Source organism: Mustela erminea, chromosome 10 (genome assembly GCF_009829155.1).
Source record: "Mustela erminea isolate mMusErm1 chromosome 10, mMusErm1.Pri, whole genome shotgun sequence".
NCBI lineage: Eukaryota > Metazoa > Chordata > Mammalia > Carnivora > Mustelidae > Mustela > Mustela erminea.
Genome location: NC_045623.1, coordinates 85,227,360 through 85,254,916, shown reverse-complemented (window position 1 = coordinate 85,254,916; position 27,557 = coordinate 85,227,360). Strand labels below are relative to the sequence as shown.

General features: G+C 54.5%; 2 protein-coding genes and 1 non-coding gene across 5 annotated transcripts; 2 read left to right on the top strand and 1 right to left on the bottom strand.

Moving 5' to 3' along the window:
• Window positions 1–1,339: 1,339 nt before the first annotated feature.
• On the top strand, window positions 1,340–9,877 carry HPCA (hippocalcin). 2 transcript variants are annotated; one of them, XM_032303004.1, is made up of 4 exons: window positions 1,340–1,431; window positions 4,128–4,526; window positions 8,711–8,816; window positions 8,930–9,877. In XM_032303004.1, exons 2-4 carry the CDS (start codon window positions 4,149–4,151, stop codon window positions 9,025–9,027), a joined length of 582 nt encoding a protein of 193 aa, XP_032158895.1. In that variant the 5' UTR covers window positions 1,340–1,431; window positions 4,128–4,148; the 3' UTR covers window positions 9,028–9,877. The 2 variants fall into 2 exon arrangements, with proteins under 2 accessions (XP_032158895.1, XP_032158894.1); XM_032303003.1 differs by lacking the exon at window positions 1,340–1,431 and adding an exon at window positions 1,730–1,860.
• Window positions 9,824–16,134, bottom strand: TMEM54 (transmembrane protein 54). Of its 2 annotated transcripts, XM_032303001.1 has the most exons (6): window positions 15,861–16,128; window positions 13,301–13,494; window positions 11,091–11,150; window positions 10,758–10,946; window positions 10,483–10,617; window positions 9,824–10,111 (listed from the first exon to the last, which is right to left on the bottom strand). In XM_032303001.1, the coding sequence occupies exons 1-6, from the start codon at window positions 15,874–15,876 to the stop codon at window positions 10,037–10,039; spliced, it is 669 nt and encodes a 222-aa protein (XP_032158892.1). In that variant the 5' UTR covers window positions 15,877–16,128; the 3' UTR covers window positions 9,824–10,036. The 2 variants fall into 2 exon arrangements, with proteins under 2 accessions (XP_032158892.1, XP_032158893.1); XM_032303002.1 differs by lacking the exon at window positions 10,483–10,617 and having other exon boundaries at window positions 15,861–16,134.
• A 7,691-nt stretch (window positions 16,135–23,825) lies between these two features.
• Window positions 23,826–23,988, top strand: LOC116568425. Its single transcript, XR_004276630.1, has one exon. It is a non-coding gene; the product is annotated as a U1 spliceosomal RNA (small nuclear RNA).
• The last annotated feature ends 3,569 nt before the right edge of the window (window positions 23,989–27,557 follow it).

The following is a 27,557-nucleotide window of genomic DNA, read 5'->3' as shown; positions in this document are numbered from 1 at the left end:
CACTCCAAGGGCGTGGGGTGGGGCCTGAGTGGCAAGTCTTTCCCTGCCCCCAGGTCCTCAGGCAGGAGGCAGCTGGGGATCACCCACGCATGTCTGGCGTCTCTCACGCCTCCACTGGGGGTCCCAACACCAGAGCCAAGGCACACAGAGGAACTGATGTTCTAGAGGGCCCAACTGCCCCCCCCCCCCACACCGCCCCCGGGTCCCCAGCTCCTCCAGCTGAGACCTCCCCATGCTCAAGCCAAAGGACTAAGACTAGACTTTGGTCACCTAAACTGCTTGGTCTGGGACCTGGAGGTGGAGCTTTGGATTGAGCCCTGGAGAGCCAGGGCCCTCCCAGCAGCTGTTTCCGAACTGGAAAGAGCTGTCCAGTCACAAGGTAGATGCTGTGGGCTCACCTTCAAAGGAACCAGACCCATCTCTCTCACCCAGAAGTGACCCCCTGCTCCTACCCTGCCTCCCACTCCTTAAGTCTGTTCTTGGCAACCCGCCTGAGTCAGCCTGACCTGAAAGTCAGACCCTCACTCTGCTCAAAGCCCCAAGAGCCTCCCATCTCAAAATCTGAAGTCTTTGGAATGGTCCTAAGCACAACCAGGATCCCAGCCTCTGAACCCCGCCTCAACTTTTCCCCAAACGTTTATCTAATACATCATAGGATTGACTTGTATATTTTGTCCATTGTTTATTGCCCACTTCTGTAACCCCCCTGCCTAGAACAAAGCTGGGCACAGAAACAGTGCTTGGTGAATGTGCACTGAATGGATGAGGGCATGTGGATTCAAGTCCAAGCCTTCCACTCACCAGCTGTGAGACATGGGAAAAATCATGCAGCCCCTCTCAACCTCAGGTTGCTCATTTGTGAACAGGGGACAATAAGGACCACCTCCTAAAGATAAAGGACAAAATTCTAGCTCAGGATGTGGGGGTTATTGCAGAAGCTGGAGGAGGGAGGATGCAGCCCCCACCCTGGCAGGAGGAGCTGCAATTGGGGTGGGGGTGTCAATGACTCCCAAGAAGGGCTGTCCTGTGTAGGGCTGAGGTGCCTTCGCACTTCAGAACACTCCCCCCCTCAAGGCTGGAAATGCTTGCTCCCCAGGCCCACATATAACCAGAGGCAGGGGAGGGAGGGGAGTATGGGAGGGGCAATTTAGATCAATGTTGGGAGGTGGGATTCATTCTGAGAGGAATCCGAAGATGAGATGGGGCGGTGGGCAGGAGATGGGGGCGGGGCTCTGTAAGGCCGAGGAGGGGTAGGGGGCGTGCCTGGCCCCCAGAAGACCTCCGGGACTGGAAGAGTGGGCGCTGCCCCCTCGCGGAAGAGCCCCCAGCTCAGTTAGTTCCCGAGTTGAGGCGCGGGGGCGGGGAGGGTGCCTCTCGAACCGCCCAGACTCCGGATTCCGCCCGCGGAGCGACCTGCAGCTCCGCGCCCAGGTAGGGATGGGGGAGGAAGGCGGGAGGAGCGGGGGTTGTCCCCGGTTCCGAAAGAGGTCTCTGGGCACTGACCCCTCCCACCCCGACCCCATTTGGGCTACCTGAGTCGAGATGCTGAGATGGAGACCTCTGTCCTCCGACCCCGGCGGGCGCTCCCTCGTGAGGGGGCCAGGGAAGTGAGGGCGTCCCCCTTCCCTCTACCGGGCAGGGACGGGGGCGGAGTCAAGCGCCCGGCTCCCCCCGCCCCGGGGGCTGGAGGGAAAGGGGAGGAACGGGGACCCCTCCGGGGAGGGGCTCTGGGCGAACGCCGCGGGGCGTCTCCCTGGCAGTCCCTCCCCCCGCCCCCCGCCCGCCCCTCCGGCCGCCTCTGCCGCCGCGCGCCGCAGCAGCGCCGCCTTCCCTGCGCAGTCGGTGTCTCCGCGTCGCTGGGTGAGTGGGGGCCGCTCCGGCCGGGGCTGGGGGATGCGGGGAGGGGGCAGCCCGGAGGGAGGGGTCCCCGTCGAGCCTCTCCAACCCCGCCGCTCCGGCGCCTCCCGGGAAGCCTGCGTCCGGGGGCGCCGGGGAGAAGGGGACTCCCCAGGGGCAGGAGCGCGGTGCTCTCCAGGGTCCTGACCGCCGAGTGGCCGGCCGGGAGGAGTCGCGTTCCGGCCGCCTCGGAGCGCCCCCTCCAGGAGGGGCCCCGCTCCCGGCGCTCTGAAGCGTGGGCTCCGCGCGAGAGCTGGGGAGAGGTTTGGAAAGGGTCCCCCGGGCGAGTTTCTCAGGTCGAGCTGTGGGTCCTTTCCATCTGGGGGACTAGGGGGTCTTTGCGGAGACGACAGAATCTCCTACCACCTTCGTTTCCAAGTCTCCCAATTGGGAGGGGCAGCACTGAGGGTGGCAGGGAGGAGGGGGCACTGGAAGAGCTCTCCTGCTCAGTGCATCTCTCTGCCCCCGCCCCGATGACCCAGTTCCTTGGACCTTGAGGAGGGGACTAAGGGACACACTCCTCCGCCTCAGCCCCACGCATTTCCTCAGTCCCCTCCCACACACTTGTTCACAGGGTCCTCAGTCTGGGGCAGAAGAGGCTGCTTTGGAAAGGAGGGTCACCAACTTACAAAAACATGCGTGTGACACACTGCTGAGGACACACACAAGTCCCCAAATGGCCATGTAGGCACATCGCCCTCTTACTGTGATGGGTGCATACCTAGTCACAGGCACATATATAGACTGAAACACACGAGAGTCAAATGCAATGCAGAAACCAGGGGCATCCATGCATACATGAACACAAGCACTCACACACATGCTCAATACATGCACTCAGAGCTTCGTGCAGATGCACACACAAGGAACACCCCCCCCCACTCTGTCTCACTCCCAGCGCCAAGCTGGGGGGAGGGATTCAGCAGTCTGTGCCCCTCCATCCCTGGCTAGAACTGCCTGGCTGTCTCCTCTCCCTTGCCTTCCCCTCAGCCCCCCACACCCTAACCTCCTACACGAAAAGGTAAGTATTGGGGGAGGGTTGGCTGGCCAAGGCTCTCCCTGGAAAAGAGACCCCCTAGTAGGTCTGAGAAGGGCTGCGGCTCCCTCTCCTGGGACCTGGAAGCACCTCTGGGAAAAGAAAAATGGCAAGGATGCCTGAGGGTCCCACGTGCAGCTGCCCATGTGAGAGGTGTCGGCATGGGAGTTGGCTTGTGATGGCATGTGTGAGACATGTGGGGTCGTGGGCTGCTGTCTTGATGCACAGGGTAGGGGAGCTGTTGTGCCGTGTGTCAGAACATGTGAGTTGTGGAGCTGAGGGAATGCTGTCGTGTGTGGAGACATGGTAACCCATGGGTGGCTGTGGGCTGGTATTTGAGTGGCATGGGAGCCGGTGTATGGATTTGCTGAGCTGTGGAGCCTAATATGTGTCAGTGTGTTTTCATCTGTGTATTGTCGTGCATGAGCCTTGTGGCATCTGGGTCTACGTAAATCACTTTTGTTTAACACTTAGCATCATTCCAAGAGCTTCACATGTATTAACTCATTTAATCCCCCCAGTAACGAGGTAGGTACCGTTACCCTCACTTTATAGATGGGGCAGAGAGAGTATAAGGAGCTTGTCTAAGGTCACCTGGCTGGTAAAAGGCAGAGCTGGGATTCAAACCCAGGTGGTCTGGCTCTGGTGCCTTGTGGTGGCCTTTGTCAGGACCATGTGTGCAGTCAGTGTCTGGGCTGCAGGTGTATTTTGTAGCAAGCGGGCATACGTGAGGCAGTGAAGGAGCAGGAGGGAGGAGGGAGAATGAGAAAGCCTTTTGCACCTCCCCGGGTAACTCTGGGAGTCGGCTCTGTCACTCCATGCCTGTGCGACCTGAACCAGGTCACTTTGCTTCCTTGAGCCTGCCTTCTCATCTGTAAAGCGGGGCTAATCCCCAGACTTCCCTTGGTGAGGGTGAAATGGTATCCATCTGTGACAGCCCAGTGGCTGGCAGGCCCGCAGTAGATGAGTCCCTTCCTCTGCCTCCTGGTCTGTTCCCTGGGAACGTGTAAGGTAGGGGACATGGTGTGGAGCAGGTCACAGAGGCAGGAGGAGGAATCTGGGCCAGCTCCTCTCTTCCCCTGGGTCAGATGAGAGGTTGGGGTGGCTGGTGTCTGGAGCCCTTCCTGGAGTGGTGGCAAGGGGCCAAGAGGGCCTGACCATTCCTCTCTCCCCCTTGACCCCCTCGGGGACCCAGGTGGGACTTGGCTTGGCGGCCATGGGCAAGCAGAACAGCAAGCTGCGGCCGGAGATGCTGCAGGACCTGCGGGAGAACACGGAGTTCTCCGAGCTGGAGCTTCAGGAGTGGTACAAGGGCTTCCTCAAGGACTGTCCCACAGGCATCCTCAACGTGGACGAGTTCAAGAAGATCTACGCCAACTTCTTCCCCTATGGTGACGCCTCCAAATTCGCCGAGCACGTCTTCCGCACGTTCGACACCAACAGCGATGGCACCATCGACTTCCGGGAGTTCATCATTGCGCTGAGCGTGACCTCGCGTGGCCGCCTGGAGCAGAAGCTCATGTGGGCCTTCAGCATGTACGACCTGGATGGCAACGGCTACATCAGCCGTGAGGAGATGCTCGAGATTGTGCAGGTGGGCCCCTGGGCCCCTCAGGATGCCAGGTGCAGGGCCTGGCCGCAGGCACCTGCCATCCCTTTCTATCCTCTCAACGGCCTTCGTGGGTAGGTAGTGGCAGGTGCTACTCTTGTGGCCCATTTGAAAAACCATTAGGAAATAATTTCCAGTTTCAAGAAAAGTTGAGAAAACTCCCATATATCCTTTACCCAGATTCACCAATTAACTTTAACCATATTTGCTTTATCATTGTGTGTGTGCACGTGCGCATGCGTGTAATGTTTTGCCGATGTTCTCAACGGGACCCTCTAACCCTGACTACATCAGGATATATTTCCTAAGAACAGGGACATACTCTTACATAACCCATAATATGATTATCGAAGTCAGGACATTTAATGTAGAAACAATGCTATTATCTAACTTACCATATTCCTATTTTGCCAACTGTCTCAAAATGTCCTTTATAGCCCTTTTTAGCCGGGTCCAGGATCACATGTTGCATTTCTTTGTCATGTCTCTTTAGTTGCCTTTAATTTGTAACAGCCTCTCAGCCTTTGTTTTTCAAAACTTGACATTTCTTCAGAGTACAGGCCAGTGATGTTTCATTGATCCTCATTTACGCAGGAGAAAATGGATGGTCAGAGAAGTAAAGACATTCACTCACGGCCACACAGCCCCTGAGTGGACTACCTGGCTCCACCATCCACTTCCTATCTGGATACCGGCCACCTTTCAACTGACTGAGGGCCCATTAAGAGCCTAGTACTAACTGAGATGTCTATATCCATGGGCTGGTGCCTCCTTTCATTAACTCCACGAGGCTCAGAGAGGTGAAGTAACTTGCTCAAGGTCACACAGCATGTCAGTGGAGTTAAGTTCAAGCTGACCACTGCTCCGAGCTGCCCTTAGAAATGGGTCTGGCTTCCAGTTCTGGAGTTGGCTTCAACTCTTAGATCTCTCATTTGTAAAATGGGGTGATGATACTGACCTCACAGGGAGACTTAAGGACCTGAAGTGAATGCCCTTTCTTAGTACAAGTTTAAGTTTAACACATGTTAGCTCTCCCTCAGAAAACTTCCCAAGTGCCTACCCCTTTGGCCTGTCATCGAAGTTCGTCAGGGCTCTGGCTCTGTTTTATCTATCCAGTTCCTAGTTCACTTTTTGCCTGAGCCTGTGTTTCTTCACTCAAGTGGTGGGGTATTAGCTCCCTATTTCACCAGACTATTGTAGGTACAGAGTGGGATAGGGGCTCCAGGAGATGGTCCAGCATCTAACTGTTACCGGTAAATGTTAGAAGTTGTCAGTTACTGTTGTCTCCTCTGCTCTACTCTAGCTAGAATGGCCTTTTCAACATCCTTGGGATATGCCCGAGTAATCCCACTGCACAGCTTTGCACATGCTCTTGCTCCCTTTTCTTTTGCCTCTCTGAAATCTTTCTTTCTGGTCCCTCAGCTCTGCTGCTTCCCCTTACATCTCATCCAACCCATCCTGGATTTTCGCTTTGGCTTCTCTCTTGCAAAGCGTCTAGCTCATGCTATGCCCTCCCTGCCTATCGTTAGGCGTAAAGCCTTAATGTCTGTCTGTGACCCCCCATGGGCCAGGCATGAACTCTCTAGCTGTTGGCTAGTGGGACGTTCTGGGGGTCCTCGTGGAAAGGTTGGGGCAGGTGGGGTGATGGAAGATCACTCAAGGGATTGGCTACTAACCAACATAAGGGATGTTCACATTTTACCACTTAGTGTGGTTGCACTGGTAACGACTGGTAAATCTCGGCCCAGCGGGAGGTTCCAAGCCCAAGATGTCACTCAAGCCAGCCTCATTCCTTGGGCATCCTTAGGATCCCTTCCTGGCTGGCCTCTGCTACCTACGCCCTCATTTCCTTTATGGCAGCCACGGGCCCCGAGACGGCCGGTGCAGTCAGAACTCTGCAAACCCCAGTGACTGATTAATTACAAGCCAGTTCCCGTGAAACAACGAGTGCACAGCAATTCCAGACAATTAATTAGGAGGCCCAGGAGAGGCTTGTCATGATTGGAACAGTCACTCTCTAAGTCACTTGCCCATTCTTCTCGGGACCCAGCCCTGTGGTCCAGTGGTGGGCACACTGCAAGGGAAAATGCTGCCTCTTGGCCTCTTGGGGCCCCTACTCCGGTGGGAGAGAACAAGTGTGCAGCAGCCCACGCAGACTAGCTAAATGTGGCATCTGGGAGACTAGGGGACTGAAAGGCAGGCAAGACCTGAAGATGCAGTGGATGACACATGATGATACTAGAAGCTTCTGTTTACTGACCACCTACTCTAGCCAGCTACTATCCCAACTATACAAACTGTCTCCTTCAATCCTCGAGGCAGTCCCCATGGGGAAGACATGAGTAAACTGAGGCTCACAGAGGTTAAGGGCTTGTCTGATATAGTGATGAGTGGAAGCAGGATGCCACTACAGGCACATCTTCCTCCAAAGTCCCGGCTGGTCATTACCAGCCCCTAATTCAGTCTCTGGCATCAACCCCCCTTTCCAAGCCCCCATTTCTTATCTGGAAAGTGGGGATCATGATACCTGTTTTTCAGTGCTGTTGTGAAGTTCAGAAATAATGCGTGTGAAGTATCCGGCACACAGCAGGTGTTGGGTAAGTGGTAGCTAGGGTTACTGTTCCAGGCGGAAGCTGTCCATCCTGGGAAACCCGAAAGGAGTAGTGGTTGTGGCAGGATCACCTACCAGGGGAGGCCTGGTGATGGAGAGGTCAGCAAGCACCTTGAGTTCCTGGGGCTGAATGGTTTGGACTTGGTAGAAAGAGCAGTGAGAGGTGTCAAAGGCTTTTAAACTTTTAAACAGTGGAGTCCCTGCCAGATGTCAGGCACTGTGATGAGTTCTGAGGATATGGGCGCTAGCTAGACGTCCATGATCTTTATCTGTAGGCTGGGGACTAGGAGCAATCCTACAAAGGCAAAATTACTTCCAGAGAGGTGTCCCCAAAGGAAAAGCCCTGGAGACTCTGGGCCAGCATATGGGCCTTGGCCGAGTGGGGATCAGAGAAGGTCCCCCTAAGGAAGTGCCATGTAAGTTGCCTCCCAAGGAAGAGTGGGAAGCAGCAGAAGGAGCGTGGGGCAGTATCCAGAAGGAGCTGGGTGCACGGTGGGCTTGGAGGGAAGCCTGTGTGTGTGATGGGAAGGAGGGGGCGGCCCATTGGGCTGAGGACGTGGTGGAGATCTGTGTTCGGAAAGATTTCAGAGGCAGTGCAGGGGACAGACCTGGGACAGCGGAGGGAAGAGACCAGTAGGGAAGCTGAGCTGGATCTAAGGCAAGGGAAGTTTTTGGGATGGGAGAAGGGAGGCTTCTTGGCGGAGGTGTCAGTAGCAAAAAGCTGGAAGGTTGGGGCCATCGGTCTGGTCTTTTGAGTGCTGGTGCGCTGGGACCCACCTATCCCACAGGCCAAGCCCTACGTGCTCTGTGTACATTTAGCACAAATACCCTCCTTCGCGTTGCCTCCAGAGATCCTGCACGTGGCAGCTGCAGTTCTGGGCTCAACTGAGCGCATGCTGTCCCCGCCCCTGGCAGATGCTCACTTGAGTTTATTTGCATAACGTCTCCTCCCGCTCTGAGCCCAGCTGCTCCCGGCCCTCCAGCCCTTGGTGCGTCCCTGCGCCCCCTGCCGGCCACAGAGGCACCGAAGCCCAATGTCACCCACTCCGCCCAGCGCCCCCTGCGGGCCCCCCGAGCGCGGGCCGCCCAGAGCCCCGAAGTTTCAGAAAAGCTGTGCTAAGCCGGTACTTACCCTGGAGCCCGCGGCGCCGGGTGTTCTAGCCCCTTCGCTCTCTGGGCCCTGATATCCTCCAACATCTCTCCTGTCCCCCTGCACGTAGACACCCCCAAATTCTCGGTGCGCACTCAGAGCTTCCCGCCACCGCTCCTTTGTACGTGCAGATTGCTCTGCCAGGAATGCCTTTCCCACCTGGCGCTCCAAGGGAACTTGGTCGGGACCCGCTCCAATAGCCCCCCTCTTTTGGGAAGCCTTCCTAGGTAGTCCTTCCTGAAGTCCCCCTCCCCCGCCCTTCCGGTTCTCCGTGACCACCTCTCCACCTCACCCAGGAGGAGCTGCAATCTGCGTGTCTGGGGGCGGTTTGGGATGATAGGGGTGGGGGTGGGGGTGGAGGGTCGGGCAGGCTCCTCTCACTCCCTGCCTCCTCCTCCCGCCCCTCAGGCCATTTACAAGATGGTTTCGTCCGTGATGAAGATGCCGGAGGACGAGTCGACCCCAGAAAAGAGGACCGAGAAAATCTTCCGCCAAATGGACACGAACAACGACGGTGAGGGGGCAGGGGCGGGGCGGGGCGGGTGCCACTCCCCCTTCCTCTCCCGCTGCTCTGCTCTGCCTCCCCTCGCTGCGCGGACCCCCATCACTGCTCCCCTTGCCCCGCAGGCAAGCTGTCCCTGGAGGAGTTCATCCGCGGGGCCAAAAGCGACCCGTCCATCGTGCGCCTGCTGCAGTGCGACCCCAGCAGCGCCTCCCAGTTCTGAGCGAGAGGACCCAGGTTCCCCCTCCTCCCTGCCTTCACTGGCCCTCTCCCGGCTATCAGCTTCCTTTCCCTTGTGTCCATCCAGCCTGGGGGTCACACTGGGCACCCCCCCAGGGCCTGCACTGGAGAAGGGAACCCCGCAGTACCCCTAAGGCCCAAGCAAGCAAGCGGTCAGCACTGTCAATCCCAGAGGCAGTATCTCCCTTAGGCAAGGATTGAGACGCAGGCTCTGGCTGGGTCTGCCTCCCTCGCCCAGACAGAACTTCGACCATTCTCCCCACCACACACATACACCCCCGCACCCCCCACGCCTCCCCTACTCCCACGCAGCCTCAAGCTCCTCCCCCAACCACCGGCAAGCTCCCCAACCCCCACCCCACCCTTGTAGCTCTCAGTCAGGGTGGAGGGGGGAAGTATTCCCAGGCGTGGAGGCTGTCTTCATCTGGAAAGGAGAGAAGGATTCCAGAGGTGGTGGGGGTTTGAGGAAAAAGCTTCCTTGAGCCATCCTTTCCTGCAGGAGGGCCTCAACCCTTCCTGTTCCACTGCTCTTATTCTCCTGGAGGCCAGGAAAACCTTGAGGTTCCAGCCTCCCAGCTGTGGGTCCCATGAACCCCCGCTTGCCTTCCAGCACTTGGATGAACACAGACCCACTGATTCTGCTGTGTATGTTTCCTCCCTCAGACACACACACACAGGCCCACGGATGGGCAGGCACCCCCAGAGCTCCAACCACAGCACCCTTGTGGGAAAGCAGCACAGCCCCTCCCATGTCCCTTCCCCAGCTGCATGCATCCACGTGGAGCATCTCTGTTCTTTTTAATAACTTCAGAATAAAGTCTCATTTCAGTGCAGTGGGCTGGGTAGCTGCGGGAGTGGGTGGAAAGCCCCAGCAGGGTCCCCGAGTGACCGGCGAGCCCTCTCAGGTCTGCTCCAGAAATCCTGGCCTGGCCACAGTGCAGACTGGGTTGTAGGGCCCTGGTGGTCATGGGGCCTGGACTGGGTATCGGCTCTCAGAGGGTCAGTGGCTCAGAGCTGGTGCAGCTCAGCAGGTCACGGCCTTCCACAGGCTCTGGGCTCTCCTGCCTCTGCGGAGACACAAGACGGTGCCAGGCTCTGGGTCTGCTCCTCCAGGACACCTAGGGGCTGGTGGGGCTGCGAGGGTCTCAGGGGCAAAGGGGCATCACTATTCCCTCCCATGTAAGAGCCAGGCCATACCCTTGGAGGACCCCCAGTTTGAGCCCAGATACCCCCTTCCCCTCAAGATTCATCCTGGCCTTTGGTTGGGGGGAGCCAGGTTTCAGCGCTGTGACCAAGCTGCTCCCTTTTGTCCTGGGGGAAAAAAACTTTTGCCCCACTTCTCAAGGCAAGGGGTAGGGGCAGACCAGCCTGGGCTCCCCAGCAAGGGCTCCCACAAATACGGGGAGTCAGGGCTGATGGAGTGGGTGGCAGGCCTTACCATGTGGTGGCTGCTTTTCCCCCACCAGGGCCTCAGTTCCAGCAGCTGGTGGGCAAGCTGGGCGCAGCGCACAGCAAACACGCTCTCTGTCACGCAGAACACTAGCGAGATGCCCCAGAGGCACAGGCTGGAGCTCTGGGGTGGGGGAGCACAAGGGGCAGGATAGAGGGGGTGTCTCTAAGAATCCACTCCCACCTCTGATGAGCACCTGGCTGTCACCCCCCCACCCACTCCCTTACCCCCACCCCCGGCCAACCCCAGGCCTAAGCACTCACGTAAATGCGTGTGGGGTCGAAGGGACAGTCAGGCACCAGTACGAGCACTTCAGGGCTTCCAAAAGTACAGGCGGCCAGCAGGGCCCGGCCCTGGGTGGCAAAAGTCACGGCGATCGAGGACAAGAGGCCCAGAGCACAGGTCAGAGACAGAAGGGCACAGGCCACGCTCGAGCTAAACACTGTCCAGCGCTGGATGGGAGAGGCCACTGGTCAACGGATGTCAGGCTTGCCCCCCATGGGGTCAGCCTTGCCCCCTCCAGGCAGGTGAGGCCCTTGGGGGCAGCTGCTGCCCCTGAGCCACCCCTACAGCCCCTCCCAGGAGGAGGCACATACCAGGGGGATGCTGGGGAGGTAGCGGGACAGCACAATGGCTACAATGCCTGAGGTGATGACCTGCGGGGAAGGACAGTAGGCAGGGTGTCAGGGCCACTCTCCACAAAGACTCCACTGATGCCAACTCTGGCCCTCCCAACCCCAGCCCCCCAGCCCAGTTCTGCTTTGGCCCCACTACCTCTGTCTGCACGAAGCCACTGCCTCCTCACAGCCCAGTCCTGAAGAGACATTTCTGGCACCTAGTAACCCCCTGCCTACAACCTTCCATGACTCCCCACGGCTTCTAGTTGTGTATCTCAAACAGGCACCTGTGTCGCCCAGGGCTGCAGGGGCAATGTCACAGGATATATACGACACATCTCCCTGGAGGGGAAAAGATTCTGGAAGAAACTACGTAACTCGACTGGCAAGGAACTAAAAACAAAATTGCTATTTTAACAAGTCAGAAAACTTTGTGCAGTAGGGGCGCCCAGGGGGGCTCAGTCGGTTAAGCCTCCAACTCGTGGTTTCAGCTCAGGTCTCGATCTCAAGGTCCTGAGTTCAAGCCCTGTTTTGGGCTCCAGGTTAGGTATGGCCCCTACTTAAAGGAAAAAAAAAAAAAAAAGGAAATGTTACGGAGTAGAATTCTGTGCACTGGGCCGGTGGGAGTCAGGTGTGTGATAGAGAACCAGCGAGGTCTTTAATTCCCCAAGCAGACACAAGTCAGTACCCCCGCCTGCTGGGGCCAAGCTCCACCCTGCAGTATGAGCTCACAGAAAGGACACTAGCTTTTGGTGTCAGACGCAACATTTTCAAATCCAGTTGGTTTCTTTGTATCAGCAGGGCTCTGGGTGAATCCTCAGCGTGGTCTCCCCCTCTGTGCAGTGGGGATAGTGTTGCTGGGAAGCTGGGAGGATTAGCTGAGAATGAGGGCAAAGCCAAAGGGGTGTGGCCCCGGGCCCATCCCTGGTGGATCTCCTGACCCCGGCTCACCTCGCTGCTTTCCCTGACTTCCTTAAGGAGGGCAAGAGGAAGGAACCAGAGTAGCAACAAGGCCAGGGGATACTGCACACAGCTCTGCAGCCTGGCCCTGTCCCACTGACTGAGGCTGTCCTGCTTGCTGGGGCCTGTGATCTCCATTCACCCAAGGCTTGGGGCCAGCAGGCGTTATGACCTTCACTTTGTAGAGGACAGAACAGGCTTAGAGACAGAAATAAGCCCCTCATCCAGGAGGTGGCAGAGATGGAACTCCAGACTTTGAAATAAGACTGTTGCCCCAAGGCTGCCGCCACCTCTGCCAACAGTGGGAAAGACCTTTCTGACCTTGAGAATACCGGGCTCCTTCATTCCCGAATTCCTCAAACAGGTACTGGCATCCGGGCCTAACCCTGGCCACCATTCGTTGAGCACATCTTACAGACCAAACCTAATGCTGAGTTCCTGCCAAGTCGGCTTTTTCCGGGTCTCCAGAATAGATCTGAACCATTCCCACCTCCACACCTTTGCCTCTGCCATTCTCTGCATTTGGAATGTCATCCCAGCTTCCTCTCCTACTTGCCTGCTTTGGCATGCCTCCCATCTGGGTTATGGTAATTACAGCCTATCTTTGAACTCCTACTCATCCATCAATACCCAACTCTGGGGCCTCCGCCTCTGGGATCCCTCCTGGACCCTCCTAAGCTGAGCTGATGCTCCTTCCTTTTGCCCAGCACTGCCTTCGCTACTTCCCTTATTTTCTTTTTTTTTTTTAAGATTTTATTTATTTATTTGACAGACAGAGATCACCAGTAGGCAGAGAGGCAGGCAGAGAGAGAGGAGGAAGCAGCTCCCTGCTGAGCAGAGAGCCTGATGCGGGGCTCGATCCCAGGATCCTGAGATCATGACCTGAGCTGAAGGCAGAAGCTTTAACCCACTGAGCTACCCAGGCACCCCAATACTTTACTCTTGTCACGTTAATCCTAGCTCACAGTAGAGAGCACGGAACAGGTGTCGGCTTCTCATTAATTCTCACTGGGACCCTCTAAGTAGACACTGTTCCCTCCCCCATGTTATAGACAAGGCAGCTGAGGCAGAGAGAGAGGCTGAGAGCCTTGACCAGTGGCTAAGGTGCAGAGCAGAAGGCGTGGGGCCCTCCACTTGCTCCCAACCCCAGGCTCGGGGTGGGGACTCACCAAAGGCCTTTCAAACCCCCAGTCCCCCCTCTCGCCAGTCCCCCTCCCGGCCAGCCATACCACGATGGCAGACGTGACAGACAGGATGTTGACCACGCAGTACTGCAGGGCCACCGCGTCATGGGGACTAGCCACGTAGCGCAGCACAGTGCCGTGGAGGAGGGCGGCTGCGATGAAGCTCACATGGCCCAGCACCACCAGCACCAGCCCTGTCTTCATCAGCACCCTCCGGAAGTCACCCACACTCAGGCCACCTGTGGACGACAGCCATGTTAGGGTCCGGGGAGGGGGGACACAGCCTCTGGAGGAGGAGAAGACCGATGGATGCTGGGCTCTAAGGCCGTTTCTGTATGATCGGGGTCATTAACTTGTCTTGAGACTCAGTTTCCTCATCCGGAAAAGAGTTCAAAATGCCTTCCTGAGAGTCTCCCGAACTCCAAAGCTGAAAAAGCACACCAGGTGGTATTTAGTAAAGCGTCACAGTCCACATGAGTGCTCAAGGTCCCAAGGGGCAGGGCCATGGCTTGAACCTGGGTATCTAGCTCCAGATCCATGGTCTTTCCGCCAAGCTTCCCAGTCACTGATTTAGTCACTCAGGAGTTTTTACACAGATGTTCACTGAATGCCTGCTCTGGGCCATGCCCTTTATAAAGCACCCCGGTGAGTTTGACAGTCACGGTCCTAGCCCAAGGAGCCCCTAGTTCGTGGAGCAGGAACCGGGTCCTGCTCGGGATTTGCTTCGGAACATAGAGATGGGCCCACAGCAGAGAAAGAATTCACAATGGCTGAACTGACTTGGGGCAAAAAGCTCAAGCCTCTGGGTATCCACTTCCTCATCTTTAAAATGGGAAGAATAACTGCAGTCTCACAGTGGAGGAGGGTCCCACCAGGAGACAGGAAGTGGGGGAAGGAGAGAAGGTGGCTGGGACATACCGTGCAGGTCCTGAGAAAAGTAAGCTCTTGGTGCAGGGGCACCGGACAGGGACAAGGCAGGTGGCGGAGGCTGGGGTCAAAGAACACCAGAGAGGCATATGCAAATTCCTTCTGAGTGGCCAAGTGGCTACGCAGGCCCTATTTGCACACCCCAGGAATAGAGAACCCTCTTTCTTGGGCAGCTCAGGCTGTTCCATATCTGTCCTTTGGAATGTCCTTTATGGGTGCCGGCTTTGTCCCCGAGGCCACACACCACGCTAGCCCCCTGGCCCTGTCCGCCTCCCCCTTCCAGCCAGCTCTGGGAGACTGGGAGACTGGCCAGGCGCCTGAACTAAGCAACCCCCCTTCTTTGCTTAGCTCTTCGCAGTGGGACCGGAGTCCCTTCTTAGACCTCAGTCTCCCCATCTGTGGCAGAGAGGATTGGATCATATTTTGTATATTAGCCCTGTAGCTAAAAGAGATAAAATAAAAAGAGAGAGAGAGAGAGAAAGGAAGAAAATAAGGAAGAGAGGGGGGGAGGAAGGGCGGGAAGAAGGGATCATTAGTTGGGGGCCCTGGGCCAAGAGGCAGTCCTTAGGGAGCAGGGAGGGTAGGGCCCGGCTCACAGCCCTTCTGTGTGACCTTGCCATATATAAAATGGGGAGGAGCTGGCCTAGCTGTCTCTGAGAGCCCTGGAGCCTGCGGGACCCTCTGGAGCTGGACCAGGTCTGGGAGCAGAGGGTGGATGATGGGCTTGACGGAACTGGAATGCTGCTGTGGAGATTAGCTGCCAGCCGAACAGGAAGCTTCATCCCAGGGGCCTGACCCACCTCACTCCATCCACCCACCTACCTGGCAGCCCAGACAGCACCTGGCTCAGGGCTGGGCTCATGAACAACAACAACATCCTAGGACCCAGACTCCCGTCAAGCCGGAGACACGGTGCCAGTGCAGGGCTCTGCCGGGAGCCCTGGACGCAGTCTCAGGGCAGTCTTGGGCTCTCTGTTCCAAGTGACCATTCTTAGAGCACTGAGCAATGTGGCTGACACAGTGGGAAGCACTTTACTCCTGGGAGCTCACTTCCTTCTCACAGCAGTCCTAGGCGGTTGTGTTATCGTCCCCATTTTACAGATGAGGAGACTGAGGTTCACAGAGAGTGCGCGGGGGAGTCCCCAGGTCCATCTGATGCCCCAAACCAGCATCACTGTGGGTAGAGGGTGAGGGGAGACGGCACATCGGCCCCACTCTGTCTGGCTCCTGTTTCCTAAACCCCCTTCCATCCCCACCTGGCAGGAGGAGCAGAGGTTTGAAAGTGGGAGCCTTTTGCAAGGCTCAGGAGGGGAAAGGGCGGGGAGCCTCGGGGTCAGAACTCTCTGGGCCCTGGGTCTCAATCCCTCCGCTCTCCCTCGTGCTGTCTGGGCGCGGGGCAAGCTGCTCCCTCCTCCAGGGACTCTCCTCCTCCCGCCTGGGGCTCCTTGCTCCGCAGGAAAGAGGGGGCGAGGGGCGGAGGCGCTACTCCACCTCTAGAAGAAACCAGCAGCCCTCCTCTCTCCTCCTTCCTGCTGGGGAAACTGAGGCCGAGAGCGGCAAGCGACCCGCAGGGAAGGCGGCGCGGACCCCGGGGTTCCGGGCTCCGGCCGCAGCGCTCCGCCCCCCGGGAGGATCCGGGGCGGCGGGGGGCCTCGCGGGCCGTCCCGCCGCGGCTCACCCAGGCGCAGACACATCTCGGCTCCCGCGCGGGCTCTCCGCGGCCGCTTCAGCGGGGCTCCGGGTGCCGTGGCCGGCGGGGCCCCGCTCGCATCCCGGTCCACAGCCTCCGCGCCAGCCCGCCGCCCGCGCCGCCTGCGCTGCCCGCGCCACGCCTCCGTCCGGCCCGGAGCCGCGGGCTGGCCGGCGCCCGGCCTCCCTTCCCGTCACCCCCCGGGCGGCCCAGCCCCGGGAGGGCCCTGGCGGCTCGTTTGCATCCCGGGCCGGTCGGACCTGCTGGGCAGCTCTTCCCGGCCCGCCCGGCTGAGTCACGGCGCTGGCCCCACCCACCGGGCCGCCGGCGTCTCCCCCTACCCCCGAGCCCACCCCTCGGCAGTGGTTCCATTGCACAGATGACCACTGAGGCTCCGAGGAGGTGCTGTCCTCCGAATGGGGGCCGGGTGCGTGTGGGCTGCGGCTGTCGTGACCCGGTGGGCCGGGGCAGCCCCAGCGTGAAGGTTGAGAATCTCCTTCTTTCTAGAAGATGGGGAGCGGCAGCCGGGGCGGTGTGAGAGCACTGCTTGGGGAACTGGAGTCTGCCCCCGACTGACTGTGTGACCTCAGGCAAATCACCTTCCCTCTCTGGAGCTTAGTTTTACCAGTCCTGGGAGGCTTCGGTCCTCCACGCGGAGCAAGGCGCTTTATTTCTCTGTCTCGGGGATGGGAGTGCGGGTTCTCTGTTCTCTCACTGAAAAATCAGGGATAACAATTGCTGTCCTTTAAGGCCGTGGTGAGACAAAAGGAGATACAGAAAAAAAATGAGTTAAGAAAACACTTAGGAAATTCTCCAGAGTACCTTCAAAGACCAAGTGTAGACCTTGCAGAAACACACAGTGGGGGCTTTACTTATCCTGGTTGTTGGTTACTGAGCCGCTTTACTGGGCTAGGACCCTGCCCTCCCCTGTTTCCTCCTCCATATCTAGAAGGGGACCCACCCAAGAGCACCCAGGTGGAAGTGATGGCTAAGGGGGACCCCAGATTCCCATTCAGGTCTCTGTGCCCACCTGCCCGGGGTTGGCCGCGCTGTGGCTGCCTCCCTGGGCTTTCTCAGCCCCTGGAGCAGGCCTCTGGGAGGCCCTCGCCTGGTATCCAGGCAGCATGAGTTCCTGGTCTGCACCCCTACCCCACTGGGCAGCGCCTTAAGGGCAGGGGCTGGCTTGCTGCGTGGAGCACCAGATGTCCACTGAATGTGTCCCCTCCTGCACACCCGTACTGGTGCCAGCCATGTGCCCTGTGTGTCAGACACCTGGTCAGCACACAGAGCTAAAGGTGCGAGTGTGGCCATCTGACGCTGGGGCTGAGGAGCCCCCTTGGGTGTTGGCCACAGTGGGGCAGGCTGGTCTGATAACCCCCAGCAGACAGGCTTCCCCGCAGGCTTCTGCGGTCTGAAGGGAGACCATGCCCAGCAGGGGCAGTGTAGGGAGAAAGGCTCTCAGGGTGGGAGACAAGAAACCCTTGGGCTGACCCCTCCCAGGCTTGCATTTGGATTTTTATGTCCTCAGAGGCAACCTTTTTGCAGGGCGGCTGGGCGGTACTTACCCGCATTGAAGGGGTCAGACACTTGCATCTGCGACCCAGCAGTTCAATTTCTATGTCTTCATCTTACACACCAGAAAGTGCAAAAGACGGGCATGCCTTTAATGATGGTTATAGACGAGCCGTTCCTAACAGCAAGCAAAGCACCAAAGTGAGAGCCGAGGGAGGGGGTGGCCCCCAAGGAGAGGGAGGGAAAGATCTGGCTGTTTTACACGGGGCTATACTATAGGAGTCTACAATGCATCTTGATTCATGTCTTGCTTTTGTTACAAAGAGAGCAAGAAAAGTCCCCCTCATTGCCACCGCCCTGCCCCACTCCACCAACAACTGTCTGTGGACACAGGCTACCTCCCAGGGACCGCGCTGGACAGCCCATCCGTCCCTGCAAAGCGGATGCCAGATCTCCTGTACCTGAGCGTGTGGACTGTACAGTCGTGTCAGGCAGTTCCCTGGACACTGAGGCCATCTGGGCCTTCTGGGAGTTAGGCTGGGGACCCAGGCCTCTTCAAGGCGTCTGCTTTCAGATGCATACAGGAGGGTTCTCTCTTTCCACCCTTGGAACAATACTGAGCTCAAGGTTATTACCCTGTTTTAAAGAGGAGAAAATCGAGGCCCAGACAGGTAAAAGGCTTTTCAGAGATGACACAGCAGGGACATCTGGGTGGCTCAGTTGGTTAAGCAGTTAAGGTCTGCCTTCGGCTCAGGTCATGATCCCAAAGTCCTGGGATCGAGCCCCACATCAGGATCCTTGCTCAGCGGGGAGCCTGCTTCTCCCTTTGCCAGCCTCTTTCCCTGCTTGTGCTCTCTCTCTCCAATAAATAAATAAATAAAATCTTAAAAAAAAAAAGATCACATAGCGTGTGTCAGTGGTACAGCTGAGTCTTGTGTACTTGGGAAGACTCCTGAGTGGGGGAGGGGACCGTGGGGGAGGAGTAGGAGCACCAGCCTCTCGGGGTGGGTCTGCTGGCCGAGACCTCCGAGAAGGGTGAATTGCCCATCTGTTTCTTCCCAGTTTCCCATGCCCCAGCCTTAGTTGCCTGAAGTTATTTCCATTTTCTTCCTTATTGCCAAGTGGCCAAAGTCCAAGCCACCCAGCATTCCTTGCTTCTACCCCACCCTTCTGTGCACTGGCCTGGGCTTCGGAGAAGAAACCTGGGCCAAGCTCTGGTCCCTTGTCCTCTACCAGTTCACTGTGACATCGGTGCAGCTCTCTGCCTTTCTCAGGCCTCAGTCTCCCCACCTGTCAAACGGGGATAATGATTGCCTCCCTGCCTCCTAGATCTCTGAGGTGCAAATGACTTGTGAGACATGAGAGCACGTAGAAACCTGGCCAGAGAAATAAAAGTAGTAACTCCCCCTCTTTCTGGAACAGTTAATGGCCAGGGGTGGCCCAGCACTGAAGGCTGGGGCTTCCAGGGCCCCCCGCCTCCCTGCTGAGCCACTCCACTGGAGAGGGCTTCAGTCCCGTCTGCTCCTTCCCCCCGATTACTGCACCCCACCCCATTACTGGAACACTTCCCCATGTAAATGAAACACTCAGGCACAAACCTACCGTCTGTTTGACGTGTGCATATACACGTGCGCAATTCTACCATAGGTGTCTGTACTTGTGTGCGAAACACAAAAACCTACTGATCCTGCTTGTCTGAGGGGAGGAGGGCCTCACAGGGGACTGGGGGATGTTTACAATGACGGATTCTAGATGCTGTGAACGGGGGCGTTTGTTATTTGTATTTTTTCCCCCCTATCTTTTACATTTCTACAAAAAAAAAAAATAATAATTGCAGGAAACTTGGAGAAAATCGCAGGAAAGTGTAAAGAAGAAATCTGAATGACCCACAGTCCTCCCTGCCCTCACAGACTAGACACACTCACACGTAGGAGGGCTTTCTCCTGTGCACGTAGGTCAGTTTCTCCCCCGCTGAGACGCGTGGCCCCTGGTTCTGCTCTCCTAGCCCTTCTCATCGCCCTGGCCTCTTGCCTTTCTGGTCACCCCCCACCATCCAGCAGGGACTTGGGTTTCAGAATTTCTGTCAGGTGATCTGTCCTACTGCTCTGATCATCCATGTAAATAACCCACTGACACCCTTCCTTGACCTCCTCAGTGACCTTCATCGGGACCCCATTGTGTTCTCTGGGGCCACGCCTTAAATGGGCCCCTCTGGAACCCCAACCTCAAGGGTCTCGCCAGGGCCCCTCCTGCAGCTTTGCCGGTCTTCCGCCTCCCAGTGCTTCAACCCCTGACTTCCCAGAGACCCCTGGCTCATTCTCTTTCCTTCTGTTCAGTCAGCCCCTCCTGGCCGCTTGTCTGGTGAGCCCGCCCCACAAGGCTGAGCCTCTGAAGGTGGCTGGGGTGACGCCCGGACTTGAACCTGGGGAGGAGAGGGGAGATTTGAGAAGTGTGATGGGTGTGCCCATTCACATTTGCAAAACACTATTTCAAAGCCACTCAGCGGCTTTCTCCTCCTCCCAGGCAGGCCTTGGGGCTCCACGTGGACCTCATGCCCTTTCTAATTCTCCCCCTTTTAGCTAATGCTCCCCACCAGCGCGGAAACACACCCGAGTCTCTTCTATCCACATCCCCTCCCCTCGACTCCCTTTACGTTTCTGGGTACTTCTTTTTCATGTCCTTTCCCTTCCCCTCCAAACTTCTGGAATGAATTATCCTGTGCTGCCTCCATCTTCTCAACCACCCCTCCCCCTCCCCCACTGCACTGTGGCTCCGGAAGAGCCCGGTCCAGCCCCCCAGCACCTTCTAACTCCGTGAATCCAAGGGAAGAGGTTCAGCGTGGGGCTGGTCGTGGTTAGCCGCTCCCCCTGCACGCAGGACACTGGTTCCCCCTGCTTGTTCTTTCTCAGTCTCCTTTGGACACGTTTTCTTTTCTTTTTTTTTTTTTTTTTACTTTATTTTATTTTAATCCTGGTATAGTTAACACACGGTGTTCTTTTAGTTTCAGATGAACAATATAGTGATTCAGCATTTCTTTTTTTTTTTTTAAAGATTTTATTTATTTATTTGACAGAGAAATCACAAGTAGGCAGAGAGGCAGGCAGAGAGAGAGAGAGAGAGAGGAGGAAGCAGGCTCCCTGCTGAGCAGAGAGCCCGATGCGGGACTCGATCCCAGGACCCTGACTGAGATCATGACCTGAGCCGAAGGCAGCGGCTTAACCACTGAGCCACCCAGGCGCCCGTGATTCAGCATTTCTGTACGTTTTTCAGTGTTTGTCAAGGTAAGTGTCCTCTTAATCTCCCCCCCCCTCCCCGCTATTTCCCCTATGCCCCCACCCACCTCCCCTCTGGACACCGCTGGTTTGTTCTCTGCCCTTAAGAGTCCGTGTTTTGGGAACATCTGGGTGGCTCAGTCCTTTAAGTGGTTAAACTGGCTGCCTTGGGCACAGGTCATAATCCCAGGAGCTCCTTGCTCAGCAGGGAGCCTGCTTCTCCCTCGGCCTGCTGCTCCCCCTGCTTGTGCTCTCTCTCGCTGTCCCTCTGACAAATAAATAAATAAAATCTTTGAAAGAAAAAAAGAGTCTGTGTTTTGGTTGGTCTCTTTTTTTTTCTTTGTTCCTTTGTTTTGTTTCTTGAATTCCACATATGAGTGGTACCACCCACTATTTGTCTTTCTCGGACTGGCTGGTTTCACTTAGCACTGTACTCTCTAGATCCATCCATTTTTTTTTTTTTTTTAAGATTTCATTTATTTATTTGACAGAGAGAGAGATCACAAGTAGGCAGAGAGGCAGGCAGAGAGGGGGGAAGCAGGCTGCCCGCTGAGCAGGGAGCCAGATGCAGGGGTCAATCCCAGGACCCTGAGATCATGACCTGAGCCGAAGGCAGAGGCTTAACCCTCTGAGCCACCCACACCCCTATTTCTTTTTTTAAATATTTATTTATTTATTTATTTGAGAGAGAGAGAGAGCGCACGCGCTCAAGGGGAGAGCAGAGGGCGAGGAAGAGAATCCCTAGTAGACTTGCGGCCGAGTGCGGAGCTGATGCAGGTCTTGATCTCAGACCCCCGAGATCATGACCTCAGCTGAAATCAAGAGTGGGTCACTTAACCGATGGAGCCACCCAAGGGCCCTATGCTCTACCTTGAAATATTAGTAATCTTTTGTATCCTTTCTGCTTCCTATATTGTTCCTGTTTGTTGGTTCATGTCATCTCTTGGCTCTCCTTTTATATGACAATTCTCAAATCACTGCAGCCAGACCACGGTCCCCTGAGCATTAGACCCAAATATCCAGTCTCCTGCCCTTTCTTCCGGGTGTCCCAGTCATCTCAAGCTCAGCATGCCCTAGCTCATATGCCCTCTTTTCTCCCAGACGGCTCCTGGAGTATTTTCTTCCTTCCTTCCTTTTTTTTTTTTTTTAAAGATTTTATTTATTTGACAGAGATCACAAGTAGGCAGAGACGCAGGCAGAGAGAGAGAGAGGAGGAAGCAGGCTCCCCGCTGAGCAGGGAGCCCGATATGGGACTCGATCCCAGGACCCTGAGATCATGACCTGAGCCGAAGGCAGAGGCCCAACCCACTGAGCCACCCAGGCGCCCTCCTGGAGTATTTTCTTAGTATCACCGTGTACCCAAGACAAAAACCTGGGGGTCGTTCCTTACACTTTCCTCTTTCTACACAGAGTCAATCATCAAGTCCTGCTGAGTTAGCTCCTAAATGATTCTGTAACAAGTGCTGTCCTCTTGGCCCCTGCTACTACCGCCCTTGTTCATGTGGCATCTCCTGTGGCCCCCAGTTGTTTTTCCACACACTCCTGAGTCATCTTCCTGAAGTATAAACCAGATTATGTCACTCTTCTGCTTAGAATCAGTAACATAAAGAAAATTGAAAAGACATCAATAAATGACGAGCCATTCTGGTGTCGTGGATTGTAAGACTTAATATAGTTGGGACGGCCGTTCTCCCCAGTGATTTACAGATTCGTTGCAATCCCTATCAAAATCCAAGCTCCCCCTGCCCTTGTTTTGCAGAAATTGACAAGAGGATCCTAAAATTCGTATGGAAATGCAAAAGATCCAAAATAGCCACAACAATCTTGAAAAAGAAGTAAGTTGGAAGGTTTATACTTTCCAATTTCAAAATATACTACAAAGCTACGGTGATCAAGACAACGTGATACTGGGCATAAGGGTAGACATATAGGTCAATATTTGAGATTTGAGAGTAAAAACTTATATAAAGAAATAAATAAACCAGAAATAAAAATACACAGGTGGTCAATTTTTTTTTTTTTTTTTGACAAGGGCACCAAGGTGATATAAAGAAGAAAGAGTGGGGCACCTGGGTGGCTTGGTTGGTTAAGCACCTGACTCTTTTTTTTTTTTTTTAAAGATTTTATTTGTTTATTTGAGAGAGAGAGACAGTGAGAGAGAGCATGAGCGAGGAGAAGGTCAGAGGGAGAAGCAGACTCCCCATGGAGCTGGGAGCCCGATGCGGGACTCGATCCCGGGACTCCGGGATCATGACCTGAGCCGAAGGCAGTCGTCCAACCAACTGAGCCACCCAGGCGTCCCAGCACCTGACTCTTGATCTCAACTCAGGTCTTGATCTCAGGGTTGTGAGTTCAAGTCCGGCATTGGGTTCCACGCTGGATGTGGAGCCTACTAAAAAAAAAAAAAAAAAATCAGTGCTTCTTAAAGTGTGGTCTCCAAACCCCTGAGCATCCCCAAGAACGTTTTAGAGGTTCCGTGAAGTCAAAATTATTTTCATAATAATACTAAGATGTTATTTTTGCCTTTTTTGGTGGTGAGAAAGCCATGGCAGTTAGAACAGCTGGCCCCTTTAGGTAAAGTGAGGCATGGCTGCAGGTACACTTGTGGTCATTGTAATCCTTCCTCCCCTGTCTGCACAACAAAGGAAATAAATAAAGCAGTTTTGCCGAAGAATGACTTGATAAGGGACACTTGGGTGGGTTACTTGATTAAGTGTCTGCCTTCAGCTTAAGGTCATGATCCCAGGGTCCTGGCATCTAGCCCCTCATTGGAGTCCTTGCTCAGTGGGGTGCCTGCTTCTTTCTCTCCTTCTGCTGCTCCCCCTGTTTGTGCTCTCTCTCTCAGTCTCAAATAAATAAATAAAATCTTGGGCACCTGGGTGGCTCAGTTGGTTAAGCAACTGCCTTCAGCTCAGGTCATGATCCTGGAATCCTGGAATCGAGTCCTGCTGCTTCTCCCGCTGACCTTTCTCCACTTATGCTCTCTCTCTCTCTCCCAAATAAATAAATAAAATCTTAAAAAAAAAAAAAGATGCATTCAAAGTGGAAGATGGACCAATGTATTTTAATTTAATGAAAGATTGACTGGTTTCAGGTTCCACCCTGAAACTAAATTTTACCGAACTATCATGTGTTAAGTTTTGATAGAATATCAAAAGAAAATATCCACAGACTTCTCCGGCAGGGGAAAAGCAGGATCATGCAGGTGCATTTCCCAGTTCTAGACCCACCCATCGCACTCTGGGTGTTGCTGACCTTTTTCATTTCCTCAAATGTGGGAGACTTGGTTACATGATTTATGGTAGTGGGGACTATGTTCGTTTTCTTCTCTTAAAAAAAAGAAAAAAAGAGGAATATCCACAGTTATCTGAATAGGCTTTTAAAAATAATCCTCCTTTTTCCATTTATATATCTGTATGAGGCTGAATTTTGTTCAGATACTTCAACTAAAACAACATATCTCAACAGATTGAATAAAGAAGCAGATACGGGGGTCTAGCTGCCTTTTATGAAACCAGACTTCTTTTTTTTAAAGATTTTATTTGTTTATTTGACAGACAGAGATCACAGACAGAGAGGCAGGCAGAGACAGAGAGAGAGAGAGAGAGAGGAGGAAGCAGGCTCCCTGCTGAGCAAAGAGCCCGATGCTGGGCTCGATCCCAGGACCCTGAGACCATGACCTGAGCTGAAGGCAGTGGCTTAACCCACTGAGCCACCCAGGCGCCGCTGAAACCAGACATTTAAAGAGATTTGCAAAACTCTCAAACAATGTCATTCTTTCCATTAATTTTTTGATTTGGAAAATGTAGTTGTTTTTCACTGAAAAAGGTGTTGTTTATGTTACATTAGTGGTTTCATTATTTTTATTTTAAAATAAAGAAATATATTTTTAAAACTCTTAATTTTGGGGCACCTGGGTGGCTCAGTGGGTTAAGCCTCTGCTTTCAGCTCAGGTCATGATCTCAGGGTCCTGGGGTCGAGCCCTGCATTGGGCTTTCTGCTCAGCAGGGAGACTGCTTCACCCCTCTCTCTGCTTGCCTCTCTGCCTGCTTGTGATCTCTCTGTCAAATAAATAAATAAAATCTTTTAAAAAATAAAACTCTTAATTTTTAAAAAAGATTTTATTTATTTATTTATTTGTCAGAGAGAGAGAGTGAGCACAGGCAGACAGAGAGTCAGGCAGAGTCAGAGGGAGAAGCAGGCTCCCTGCCGAGCAAGGAGGCTCGATCCCAGGACGCTGGGATCATGACCTGAGCCGAAGGCAGCTGCTTAACCAACTGAGCCACCCAGGCATCCCTCTTAATTTTATTTTTAATTTTAATTTTTTATTATTATTATTTTTTAAATTTCACCTGAGACAGAGAGAAAGCACAAGCAGGCAGAGAGGCAGGCAGAGGGGCCGGGGGGAAGCAGGCTCCCTGCTGAGCAGAAAGCCCTATGCTGGGCTCGATCCCAAGACCCTGGGATCATGACCTGAGCCGAAGGCGGAGGTTTAACCCACTGAGCCACCCAGACACCCCTATTTTTATGGTTTTTAAAAAAGTTTTTATTTACCTATTTTTTTTAAAGATTTTATTTATTTACTTGACAGAGAAAGATCACAAGTAGGCAGAGAGAGAGAGAGAGAGAAAGGGAAGCAGGCTCCCCGCTGAGCAGAGAGCCCGATGTGGGACTCGATCTCAGGACCCTGAGATCATGACCTGAGCCGAAGGCAGCGGCTTAACCCACTGAGCCACCCAGGTGCCCCTTATTTACCTATTTGTTAGAGAGGGAGAGGGAGAGCACAAGGAGGGGGAGCGGTAGGCAGAGGGAGAAGCAGACTCCCCGCTGAGCAGGGATCCTCCGACCCTGGGTTCATGACCTGAGCCAAAGGCAGGCACTTAACCCACTAAGCCACCCAGGTGTCTCTAAAACTCTTAACTTTAATTCAAATGTGGCAAACATCAGTAATGTAACCCATATAATCAAAAGCTTTTTCAGGTCTTCAATTTTTCAGAGTATAAGGGGATCTTGAGACTGAGAAGTTTGGGAAACACTTGTTTTGTTTTAGATGTTTATTAGATATTGTTAAAGATAAACAATAATGTGAATCAGCCGCATACATGATACCGTGGTGCACTGGTGGAGGAAACACAAGGTAATTCTAAATAAACACTCCTACCTGGAAAAGGAGGGGAGACAGAATAGCACCCAAAGGTCAGTGGTGTGTGTTGCATCTTGGGGAGAACAGCAAGGATGCCCTGCCTTGGTAGAGTGAAGCCAGTCTGTCAGCTGGGCTCTGTTAGTGGGGGTAGCCCCTATTTTTTTTTTTTTTTAAGATTTTATTTATTCGAGGGATGCCTGGGTGGCTCAGTTGGTTGAGCAGCTGCCTTCGGCTCAGGTCATGATCCCAGCGTCCTGGGATCGAGTCCCACATCGGGCTCCTCGCTCGGCGGGGAGCCTGCTTCTCCCTCTGCCTCTGCCTGCCATTCTGTCTGCCTGTGCTCGCTCTCTCCCCCTCTCTCTCTCTCTGATAAATAAATAAAATCTTTAAAAAAAAATTAAAAAAAAAGATTTTATTTATTTGACAGAGACACAAAGAGAGAGAAGGAATACAAGCCAGGGGAGTGGGTGAGGGAGAAGCAGCCTCCCACTGAGCAGAGAGCCGGATGTGGGGCTCCATCCCAGTACCCTGGGAACATGACCTGAACCAGAGGCAGGCGCTTAATGACAGAGACACCCAGGCGCCCCAGGTGTCCCCTATTCTTGTAACTTCATGGCCACCTCTTAGAAGGATTTTGAAGACATCCTGTTAGTGTTGCTGGGAACCAAGACATTGCCCTGGGGTGATCACTGCAGGCTTCCTTGTGCCTGGATTTGGGTTTCTTGGGGGAAAACCCCTCCCTTAGAAGATGCGGGAGGTTTCTAAGTGTTCATGTTTGGATAACTCTACTAAGAACCAAGTCAGAAGAACCCTGAACTATGGTGTCTGAATCTTGATGGGGGTGGAGGGGGTGGGGTGGTGGGGGTATGGGGGCAACGTCTGTCAGCAACGGGACCTCCCAATCCTCAGGCCAGGGCCTCTCTCTTCACCTCTGCCTTGGGGTCAGCTCTGACCACGAGGCTGCATTCCAGGGGAAGGCTCTTTACCTTGGGGAACTGTCCTGTTACGGGGGAGAGGCAGGAAGGGCTTGGGCGGGGTTATGTTTCCTGCTTTCCTGCCTTTGTTCCCACACACTTAGCTTTGACCTGAAGAGACAGGCTTTTTCAATCCTGCAAAGCATGTGACCATCAGCCAGGCAGTCTGTCTTGGCAAAGCCGTGGGCACGCACCATCAGGGGTCAGGCTGATCAGCTAGTCAGGCTCTCGCCTGTCTAACTTCGCGACCTTGGGCAAATTGCTGTGTGTCTCAGATTCTCAAACGTAAAATGGGAGAGTAACAGTGGTACCTACTTCTTCGTGTTACTGGGAAGATTTGGTGAATACTTTTGTGTAAAGCTCTTAGAGCCTGGCATAGGAGGGGTGCCTCAGAAATATTAGCTTTTTTTTTTTTTTTTTAAAGATTTTATTTATTTATTTGACAGAGATCACAAGTAGGCAGAGAGAGAGGGGGAAGCAGGCTCCCTGCTGAGCAGAGAGCCCGATACAGGGCTTGATCCCAGAACCCTGGGATTATGACCTGAGTCGAAGGCAGAGGCTTTAAACCACTGAGCCACCCAGGCGCCTCAGAAATATAGCTTTTATTATTCATTATTCTGGCTGCAAAATTTGCGTCTTTGACTCCAAATGAAAGGCTTGAGAAAACATCTGACACACACAACCTCGTGACAGATTTCTACCAAGTCTCTAAGCTCCCACCTGTGTTAGATACGGGGTCTGAGTTTCAAGCGCAGTGGCATTGCAGGGCATGCTGACCTCCCGG